Source organism: Lampris incognitus, chromosome 10, assembly GCF_029633865.1.
Source record: "Lampris incognitus isolate fLamInc1 chromosome 10, fLamInc1.hap2, whole genome shotgun sequence".
NCBI lineage: Eukaryota > Metazoa > Chordata > Actinopteri > Lampriformes > Lampridae > Lampris > Lampris incognitus.
Genome location: NC_079220.1, coordinates 57405754 through 57417351, shown reverse-complemented (window position 1 = coordinate 57417351; position 11598 = coordinate 57405754). Strand labels below are relative to the sequence as shown.

General features: G+C 45.5%; 1 protein-coding gene across 1 annotated transcript; it reads left to right on the top strand.

The window, feature by feature from the left end:
* Positions 1–2058: 2058 nt before the first annotated feature.
* On the top strand, positions 2059–10241 carry mmd (monocyte to macrophage differentiation-associated). Its single transcript, XM_056287813.1, has 7 exons — positions 2059–2679; positions 3710–3791; positions 3974–4134; positions 4607–4681; positions 4955–5056; positions 6537–6606; positions 8355–10241. Exons 1-7 carry the CDS (start codon positions 2654–2656, stop codon positions 8556–8558), a joined length of 720 nt encoding a protein of 239 aa, XP_056143788.1. The 5' UTR covers positions 2059–2653; the 3' UTR covers positions 8559–10241.
* The last annotated feature ends 1357 nt before the right edge of the window (positions 10242–11598 follow it).

Below are 11598 nucleotides of genomic sequence, written 5' to 3'. Positions count from 1 at the left end.
CTAAGGGTCGATACCATCACTGGGTATACAGTTCTGAGGAAACGGTTCTTATTGACAAGCCCTTTTCAGTGTGACCGATTGATCCTGTGACAAGATGTGTGTGGATGTAAGTTCAAGTTCAACTTATTGTCAAGTGTATGGAACACAACGACATTCCTGTGCTCTGGCTCTCTCTGCCTTAACACAAAGGACACACTGTCCCAAAAAACCAAGACAACACTACAGACCTACATCGACTATGTACGGATGAATTCTTACAGTATGTACACCATATACAGTACAGGATGACACAGCAGTGTAAGGTGCATATGGGTGTGTCAGCTGTTCCGCAACCTGACCGATTGTGGAAAGAAACTGAGACGGGTGGTGTGTGATTTGACGCTCCGGTAACGTCTTTTAGATGGAAGGAGCAAGAACAGAACATGAGCGGGGTGGCTGGTGTCCGTAACGGTGTTTTGGGCTTTCCTTTTGCAGCGAGTGGTGTAAATATGATGAAGTTGTGGTAGTTCCATACCAGTGGTTTTTGCTGCCGTCTTTACAGTTTTTTGCAGTCCTGAGCAGTCAGGTTGCCAAACCACACGGTGATACAGCCTGACAACACACTCTCCATGGTACTGCGATACAAGTTCAGAAGAGTTTTGGTACGCGTACCAAAACGCTTGAGACGCCTCAGAAAACACAGTCTCGGCTGGGCCTCCTTGAGGATGTAATAGGTGTTGAGAGACCATGTGAGGGTGTCTGTGATGTGTAAACTGAGAATTCTAAAACTGTCCACAACTTCAACAGAGGACCTATTGATGGAAATAGGAATGGGATTTCCTCTCATCTTTCTAAAGTCAACAATGATTACTTTTGTCTTGTTGACATTTAGAGAGATGTTGTTCTCACGGCACCATATGGTTAAACCTTCCACTTCCCTCCTATAGGCCCTCTCATCACTGCCGCTCATTAGTCCAATCACTGTGGTGTCATCTGCGAATATAATGACGCTGTTGTTGTCATATGTGGCGACACAGTCATGCGTAAACACACTGTACAATAGGGGACTGAGACAGCAGCCCTGAGGTGCGCCGGTCCTAAGAACTAATGTTGATGGGTATGTTTTACTTATTCTCACAGTCTGGGGCCTGCCTGTCAGGAAAGCAAATAGCCATTTACAGATAGGGTTGCCCAGACCAAGACCACTTTGGATGGTCCAACTGTATTAAAAGCAGAGCTGTAATCAATAAGCACCTTTCTGACATGGGTATTTTTCTTTTCCCCGGTGTACCGCAGCAGTAGGCAGAGCACGTGAGATAGCATCATCTACAACGTGTTGGAACAGTAAGCAAACTGTAATGGGTCAACAATAACAGGAATGTTACATTTATACAACCAATCTGTCCATACACCTCGTAATAACAGGTCAGTACTCATTAAGGTAAGAGACAGGTGTTTTCTTAAGTACAGGTACAATGATGGTTTTCTTAAAACACAGTGGAACCACACACAGTAACAGGGACAGCTTAAAAAGGTCAGCAAAACCTGAGATAGCCAAGTGCAAGTACAGAGTATGGCCCCGTTTACTGAATAGAATGGCTGTATATTTGTTCACTTCTATTGATTCAGTTATATCACACAAGATTGGGAACAATTACAAAAGCATTCCATGTAAGTCGTAGAAGGCAGAGGACAACTTGGGGGGGGGGGGTTACGCCATGTATGCAATAAAAGAGCCACTGTTCTTAAAAAAACGTGGCAAACTGAAGTAAATGACACCTCTACATGCATTCAATGAGTCGTTTTGTATTGAAACGGCTCTGGAGCAGGGGTGGGCAGTCTGATCCAGAAAGGTCCGGTGTGGGTGCAGGTTTTTGTTCCAGCCAAGCAGTTCCACACCTGATCCCCCTGATCAGCCAGCAGAGTCCTTGCTGAGGAACTTGATGAGGAGACACGGGTGTGTAACTGCTCGGTTGGAACAAACACCGTCACCCACACCGGCCCCTTCTGGGTAAGGCAGCCCAGCCCAGCCCAGCCCAGCCCTGCCCTGCCCTGGAGGATCTCTTTCACCATCACATTGTGCCCGGCCATTTAATAGGAGCGTCATGTTCACGCTGCTCGGTACCACGCCCAAGTGGTCGCTGATTGGTCCGTCAGCGTAACGCCCCACTCGTCTAGCCATATCATTGGCTGAAGCAGCAGTCACTCGACGTCTTCCCACGGTGACGAATGCGCATGAAATCTATATTTTCTCTTTCAATGAAGCGCGTGGGTCATGGGGGGCGTCTAAGTGCCGGGGTCGTCTCGGCGGGGCTGGGTACCTCCGTCGCTCACACATGGACATTTTAAACCGGAGAAGTTGATGTTTGTCGGTATTTGGTGACAGAATGGCGTTAAGAAAAAGACTAAAACTGTGCCTTTGCGCCCGTTTTGGGATGGCCGGCCAGCGGCCTGTGTAACGTTTAGATGTGAAGCGAAAGTTGCCGCTGTAGTTAGCTTGGTGGTAGCGGCTAGCTAGCTAGCTAGCTAGCTAACGGCTAGGCTTCCCGTTGCTTTATCAGGATAGTTGCTGGCATCGGTCCCCATTCCCTACACACCACCGCGGACGAGCCTCGCTTGGCGGTGCCTGGAGGCTCCCTCGCTGTGCTGACTGACGGGCGGGCAGGGCGCTGAAATGAAGAGGGTGAACAGCCTCCAGAGGTGGGTGGAAAACTAACTAACTAGCTAGCTAACTAACTAGCTAGCTAACTAGCTGTCTGTCTGTCAGAATAACGGGCTAGCAAGGCTGCCATTCCTCTCCAGGTCACATCTGTAGTTGTCTTCTGCGAGAGCGGCACTAAGGTATCGTTCGTATGGGTTCACTGCTACCTCCAAGTCGGTCTCTTGTCCGAACCGGTTCCGATGGGTTGATGTGTTGGCAAAATGAAAACCATGTCAACAGGAACCGTCTCCCTGATTTAGGACGTTGTCGTGCCAGCCGGCGCTCGGAGTGACGTGCTGCTGGTCTGCAGAACTACATCGTGTCTTGTCAATACTACTTCCTCTAATGGACTCGGGTCTGTTGCAGTGACCAGTTTAAGCCAGGGTCTAAATCCTTTCAACATTCATTTGCTCAATTTTTGTTTGTGTCAAGCTTTGGCCTTTACCTCGCTGATGTGTACTTGCAGTTGCTCGTGGTTATGGGTGTAATATTACCTCCCACTGGAAGGTACAGCTGTTGTCCAGATGTGTTTGGGTGGCCTGATAGGGTGACAAAGTAAAAACAGGGGACGTATCCCTTCATGAACAGGCAAATCATCGTTTTGATTTAGGATGTTCTATCAACCGATCCACAAAACAGTGTCTTACACAGTAGAATTATTTCATATATCCTTTACAGATCCCAGTCTGTGACAAACCAATGTATCAGTCAGTACAAAATGAATTTATAGATGCAACTTGATTGATTGATTCTCATTGAATGTTATACATGTGTATGTACCATGAGTAGTACCTGTGTACCCATGAATAGCTATGGAGGCATACTTGTATTTTTTTTTATGTACAGACTATTGCAACAAATGTCCTCAAGCAGGACGATAAAGAATTTATTAAACCAAGTTATGCCATTTTTAAGTTGTTTCAAAATTCATATTTTTCCATGCTACTTTATTTTGCCTCTTCGGGCTTGACCTGGCATGTGTGTATTTGCACATCCAGCTGCTTTACGTGTTGTGTGTTTGTGTTTCAGGTTTATGAACAGGCGTGCCTCTGCTAACTGTCGCTACCAGCCCACCTGCTATGAGCATGCTGCAAACTGCTACACTCATGCGGTTAGTTAGAGCTTTACTTTGTGCACTCGCATTGGTTGATTCCCAGAGTAATCATCTCATTTGCTTCAGTTCTGATTTGACAATTAAAACACATTTATATCCATCTCAAAAAATCCATTTGTCCACTGGTGAACTTAAGTGACAGTGTCATTTTTTCCCTTACCGTGACTGTCTCCATGCAGCTGCTCATTGTGCCAGCCTTTGTGGGTATGGCACTGCTGTACCGTTTGTCTGATGACCGCTGGGAGCGGATCACAGCCTGGGTGTATGGCATGGGCCTGTGTGGCCTCTTCTCGGTCTCCACTGTGTTTCATATCATCACCTGGAAAAAGAGCCACATGAGGTGAGAAATGCAATTGAAATGAAGTGGTAGAGAGCCCGTTTGAAGGAATTTATCAAATCGCAGGATCTGATTCGACAAAACCTTGTGTTGTGTAGAGTCAGCACCTATACATGTTTGAAAAAAAAAAGAAAGCAAACAATTTTAGATGGGAAGAATGGGTGGTTGAGAGCCAGTAAATCATAGTTGTTATCAAGGAAGTGCTTCCCTCCTATTTGTCATTGAATTTGGCTTAAGACGCCTCCAGAAGGGCTCCACATAACAACACTGGGGCATTTCCTGGCAGTGTTCTCTATTTTTAGTTCATTACAATCACTGACTCTGACTGGAAGTTTGGAGGAGAACAGAGTGGAAGTTTATTCAAATACTGTTGCATCTTTGTGTAGTAGGCAAATTGAGAAAACATGATGTAAGAAAGTACCTGCTATCAGTACACCACCTGTTGACTTTGTACATACTTGTTGACTTTTTGTAGGTCTGTCGAGCAATGCTTCCATATGTGTGACAGAGTCGTCATCTACTTCTTCATTGCTGCCTCCTACACACCTTGGTGAGTCCTAAACCGGTGATTCTCAAATCTGGTGCTCAGGGCTCACCGGTTTCTGCTGCTTTTCTATTCTGCCAGATAGTCCACCTGTCTAATCAGAGAGTTGGCACTACAGGTGAATGTAATTATCGACCTGGTAGCATACAAAACCAGCAGTACTGTGTGCAAGAGGACCGGAGTTGAGAAGTAATATCCTAGAAAATGGACAAGCTAAGACAAAATGCTATCAAACAGATTGAGAACAAATTGAGTAAATATCTATTTCTTTCTAATCAGGTTGAATCTACGTGAACTTGGCCCTCTGGCCGCACACATGCGCTGGTTTGTGTGGCTAATGGCTGCTGCTGGGACCATATACGTTTTCAACTACCATGAAAAGTAAGATTTACATTCACATTACCTTCAGGTTCTTTCACTGCTGCTCTTCAGCATATGCATGTTGTTGCATATGCTGCTAAATGATAGTAGCAGAATCCTGACTTGAAGAATGTGTGCATAAAAAGTATTCTGATCAGGGAATTAAGGTAGGTATTTCCATCAGTCAGGCGGCACGATGGCGCAGTGATTAGCGCAGTTGCCTCACAGCAAGAAGGTCCTGGGTTCGAGCCCCGGGGTAGTCCAACCTTGGGGGTCGTCCCGGGTCGTCCTCTGTGTGGAGTTTGCATGTTCTCTCCGTGTCTGTGTGGATTTCCTCCGGGTGCTCCGGTTTCCTCCCACAGTCCAGAGACGTGTAGGTCAGGTGAATCAGCCGTACTAAATTGTCCCTAGGTAGGTGTGTGTGGGGGGGTGGGGGCAGGGGCCCTGTGATGGCCTGGCGGCCTGTCCAGGGTGTCTCCCCCCCCTGCTGCCCAATGACTGCTGGGATAGGCTCTGGCATCCCCACAACAGGAGCGGTTTGTATAATGGATGGGTGGATTTCCTTCAGTCGTGATTGTTAATTGGCAATAGTAGACAGATCTTGCTGTTGTGAGAAATGTGGTACTGGAGAACCAGTTATACTGGTTATGTTTTTGATGTCAGATCTCTGGACTGTTTTTGGAAAAAGTATTTGAGAGAGTGAAAGAACAGTTTGTTCTTCAGTGCTTACCACTATTAGAGCAATTCAGTGGCCACCAGTTGATGACTGTGGTGTACTGGTTGGCTCCCATGTGCGAGTATAGCAGGGTGATGTTGAAGAAGAGTGTGCATGCTCAGCTGACTTTCCTTGGCTAAATACACATCTTACCTTGTTTCTGTCACTCTCTCCCTTGGGTCCCTCCTTGTTCGCGTGCAGTTTTAGTGAGTTTTTTTTTGTTTGTTCTCTGTAACTTTGTTGTGTTGCTTGGTGGCGTAAACCTTAATGTTTGGTGAGCAGTGTGTCTTGGCATGAGATTGTTCAGTAATGCCCTGTATTTGCTTCCAGTTTCACACCAGACATACAAAAGAAAAGACATTCTTGTAAAACCTTGCTTTACAAAAAATAATAATAATCTCTTAGCTAACAAATAACTTGTGCCATGGCATTATCCAAACATCCAAATAAATAAAGGGACCGGCTGGTTCACTCTGCTGTGGGTCAGTCCTACAGCACCCGGCCGGCCGGTGTGTAACTGAAGTGTCATCGTCACCTAAGGTGGTGCAGCACCAGAAGCACTGTTGTCCTAATCTCAAGATAAATATACTTGCGCAGTGACTTTCAACAATGAAGTTGAAAATGTGGCGCTGTGAAACTGACGACGTAGCTCACATCCACATCGTAAATACTCGAAACACGCTTTGCATCGATGTTGACTTTGGGAAAGTATTGCAGGCCTGAAAAGAGTTGATTTTGTGTGTAATTCTGTGTAATGTAATGTTTTGTTTTCGTGTGTTTGTCCAGGTATAAACTTGTCGAGCTGGCCTTCTACTTGACGATGGGTTTTTTCCCTGCATCAGTTGTGACGTCAATGGTAATACATTTACATAAACGTGTTTTACCGCTGCGGTGTTGAGTTGTTGGCTGGTCCCGCTGTTGTATTTTCACTCTGTGATATGTCAGACGCCATAGCCTAGTATTCCTTTATTTCACATTGTTCAGTTACTGTTTTAGAAGTGGTACAACTTATGCCCACTTTATGTATAACATCATTTCCATTTGAAATGTCATACAAACCCTGAATTTACACAAACGAGCACTTGTTTTATTTGTTAAAAACAAAAGTCTAAAAGACCCTTCTTAGGTTTTGAATTCTTACTCCATGTCACGACTGTTTACTGCAGCATCCTGGTCAATCGTTTGTCAGGCTGTGGCGCCCCCTTGTGGTTTAATGTGACCAGTACCTCTTTAACCCTGTAAAGCTTGAACCATCAAATAATAGCCAGAAAATTCAACATTTTTTGACACTGATGTATTGGACTTTTTGAAAAAATGTAAAAAAAATAAATAAAAAAAGTAATTTGCATGTATGGTTATTAACGTCAGGCATTTATGCAATTAATTGATCACAAAACATGTTTTGTATTTTTAGAAGTAAAGACATAACATTTTTCATTGCATTTGGAACATTTCAGTTGGTTTGGTTCGTTTTTTTCCAAACGGGACCCATTTTTACCGTCTTTTTATAGCCAAGTGGTTTTTAGAGGGAAAATCAACAAGAAAAAAGAAAGTTACTGGCGAGTGAGCCATTGCAATAATTTTCATGATGTAGCAGGTTGCATAAATAAATATATAGGACATTTCAATCTTTAATCCGTTTTATTAAATAATTAAAAACGTGTATGTGGCATTATGGTAGGCATAATACATATTGCATCATAATATGCAATAACATGTTTGAGTGATTTACAGATGAATTACCGTGCAGTATCACATTTGATAACTGATTGTCAGCACAATTTTACAATAAAATAAGCTACAAAATATAAGTTTCTTCCACCCAGTAAATATGCATATTGAATTATTACTAACAATATAAATGTTGGGCGGCATGGTGGCGCAGTGGTTAGCACGGTCGCCTCACAGCAAGAAGGTCCTGGGTTCGAGCCCCGGGGTAGTCCGACCTTGGGGGTCATCTCGGGTCGTCCTCTGTGTGGAGTTTGCATGTTCTCCCCGTGTCTGCGTGGGTTTCCTCCAGGGGGCTCCGGTTTCCCCCCACAGTCCAAAGACATGTAGGTCCGGTGACTCGGCTGTGCTAAAATTGTCCGTAGGAATGAATGTGTGTTTGTGTGTGTGTGTGTGTGTGTGTGTGCGCGCGCGCATGTGTGTGTTGGCCCTGTGATGGCCTGGTGGCCTGTCCAGGGTGTTTCCCTGCCTGCTGGCCAGTGACTGCTGGGATAGGCTCCAGCATCCCTGCGACCCTGAGAGCAGGATAAGCGGTTAAGATGATGGATGGATGGATGGATATAAATGTTATTCTAACCGTAACTTTTTCAAAATGAACAGATTTCCGTGCAAAAAATCTGCAGCTCAGTGAGCGAGGACCATTTTTTTTATTTCGTATTCAAAGGACCTCTACTGCCTTCAGGGAATGGATAATCCACCAGGGGGCAGATACCCATGTATCAGATTGTATACGACAGGTTTTTCAGGAAAGTATTGATCACGTGGATGACAGAGAGGCTGCAGAAAGTCGGGCATCAAATATACAAATGCTGAGAGTCTTGTCATTGTTTCTAGTGTAGCACTCATTCTGTTTTCTCCCCTCTTTGTGTTTTTCAGAGCAACACTGAGGGGCTTCATGAGCTGGCCTATGGGGGACTCATCTACTGCCTGGGTGTCTTCTTCTTCAAGTCGGATGGCATCATACCCTTTGCCCACGCCATCTGGCATGTGTTTGTCGCGCTGGCCGCTGCTGTGCACTACTATGCCATCTGGAAATACCTGTACAGGAACCCCAGTGCGGAGACCCTCCTCGGCTCCTGACCAATGGGGACCAGCCAGGAGAGCTGGTTGCTCAGCAAAAAGCGGTGCTGCACCAAGTGTACCCAACCCTCGTCAGCCCCCTGCCCCCCCCCCCCTTTCCACGGCACAGTGCTTTCTTAGCTAAGGCACCTCTGCACATAAGACTCCCTTCAACTGCCCGAAGAGGCTGCGGCAAACGCCGAAAAGTTTACGAAAGATGAACACACATTGTTTACCGTTTTCTAATGTGGACGGAGGACAGTTAGGTTTTTGTTGTTGTTTGTTTTTTTGTGCTGTCCTCTCCAACTAAATACAAACCTCAGTCAGAAGCTACCTACAAAGTTGTTTTGTAGAACTTTTGTTCAATTGGAACCAAATGGCAACATTCTTAACAAAGAGCAAATTTTGACTCGCAGTTTAAAAAGAAAAAAAAAAACAGAAAAGAGGAAAAAAAAACCCTGCACGTTGGTGAATATTTGAAGTATTTGATAACAGCATTTTGTATCACTTGACATTCCATGCTCGCCGTCATGCTGTGGTAATTTTATTCTGTGGTGGTTCTCTTTCACCCATTGCAGTGGGTGGTTTGATGCAGGCTGTGCTAGAGGGGGTGCTGAAGAGAGGCTCTGATCAGCCGTTGTTAATGAGTTTGATGCCCGTGGAGTCAGTTTGTGCCCCCTGGAGGCTGGTAAGCGCTTCTCTTGTACAGCGAGTCAGATGGAGAGGACAGGCTTCTCATGTGACTTCAAGCGCTTGCATGGGTGGAAGTTTGTGCAGCACGATGTTTGGCACTTGAGTTGTTGTTGTTTTTACGAGGGACCAGCTTGATCTTAAAATGTCAGATTTTCACTTTGAACTCATTTTGCTTTGTACGTGTTCAAATGTGGATTCTCGTTTTTTTTTGTTTTTGTTTTTTTTCCTTTTGCTCAGTATCCAAATGCAGTCTTCATTTTCCTGCAATGCTCCGGTAAGCGCAGAACCACAACCATTTGCTTTTTCCTGTTTCTGTAAATAGCACCGGCGACCGTTCTGTGGATGAGAATGAATTGACTTTCAGTGCATTTCAGAGGAAGTGTAGGTCCGCCTGGGGATCGTCAGTGTTGCCCTTGTGATCTTGTGCTGTCTAGACTGAAGCACGATGATCTGAGCCACAGAGACGGGACTCTCCTGTGCACATGGCCACCACAGCAGGTAATGCAGGTTGGGGTGAACAGTGATGGTTAGAGGGGGAAGCTCAGTAAAAACCATACTGGTTCTTCTTCTGGTTTCATGAGGGATGGACAGTAACGCAGTGTGTGTGTGTGTGAGTGCTCTGTATAGTTCAGGAACACTACCATTTCCATGGGTTCTGTGAGTATTTGCCACACATTGTACCACTAGGAAGACCGGTTGTTGAGTGTTCTGCACAAGTTAGATCCCGTCGGCCAAGAAAGTTTAGATCCAGTAACGCCATCTTGTGGTGATGACGACGAGGACTTCCGACTCGCTCTCGTGGCTCCTTGTAAAAGCCTTTACTGATTCGAAAATCATGTCTTGATACTTTCCCTTAATGTGGATCTGCATATAAATCTGACTTTTTTTGTTTTTTTTTGTAACTGTGGCAATTCTGAAATGTTTCATCGATACCTTGACCACTCTGTTTTGTAATGTTTGTAATGTTGTTTCAGATGATCATATTCTTATACTGTCTTTGTCTTTGTAGTTGGGGGGGCTGGGTGGGAGGGGGGGTCTTTCTTTGTTTATTCCATTGGCTGTTAATGGTGCTGCAAATACATGAATGCTCTTCCACCACATTGAATACTACCTTTCTAATATGACAATAAAAGTCATTTCCAGAAGTCAGATCAATTCTTTTAGAAGCATTTCCCAGTTTTAATTCCCACCCCACAGACACACACAGGCAATCAGCTAATCATTTACTGTGAGCAGACGAATTCCTTTGTTTCAGGATCTGAGTTAGTCCAAGGCGATCAGTGTGAGGGGGAAAACACCACAACAGCTGTTGAATGTTGATTAGGTTTGTGTGAGATGGCCTTTTACTGTTGGGGGGACTAGAGTCTTTCCTCGGCACATCTGGAGCTGAAACAAAAACACTCCGGATAAGTGGAGGCAGCATGCTGATGGCCAACCTGGTGGAGTCTTGACGTGGGACCCGAAAAGACACGGGTGGCCGTGGTCTGCTATAGTGACCGCCCCACTACTGAGTTCAACCTAGGGAGCCGCGGAGGGCGTGAAGCGAGCCGCTCACAACATTTGCTACCCGGGGGGAAATACAATGACAGGGGGGCTATTGGCTACACGGCTGAAAACATCTTCACCGAGAGGAACGGGGCCAGGCCCAAAGCCAGGGGCATTCAGAAGGTGGCCCTTCTGCTTACAGATGGCAGGAGCTAGGATTACGTTCTAGAGCCCTCCTGGGCTAAAGCGGGCATTCGGATGCTTGCGGTGGGAAACGAGAACACTCCAGATAAGTGGAGGCAGCACACTATCTTATAGCATTTACTTTGTCATGGTTTTGTTATTAGTAGCCTCCACTATCTTGGACTGCATTTTATATTGCACCGCTCTAACTGCAACGCCACTCAAAGGCCTTTTCAGTTAATTAAGGCCTCACATTCAGCAACGCACACTCGTACACTAGTGAAGGTGTCAGCCATGGGCATAATAAGCCACGCCTTGTAGGGGTAGTAACAGTACTTATTTACTTTGACAGATTAGGCTAATGAAGGGATCTGGGTCCCCATTCCCAATGCAGTTAGTCTCAGTCCAGAGTGGTTAGTGCGTTACACCCTATAAGATATGGTGGGGTGGGCTTCAGGCTAAGGTATCTCACACGGCAGCCCCTGACGTGTAGATGCTGTGCTGTGGGTCCAACTCAGCATAACCCTCCCTCCCCAGAACCAGCAGGACAGCTGAGACGCCCCTACTCCAAGGTAAGTACACAACCCCAGAATACTGCTAAACCCTCAGGTAAGTATTGTAATAAGCCCTAAACTCCAAACACAGGGAAGATGAACCAATAGGCAGCAACAGTTTAGCATGAATTGGATGTAACACTATA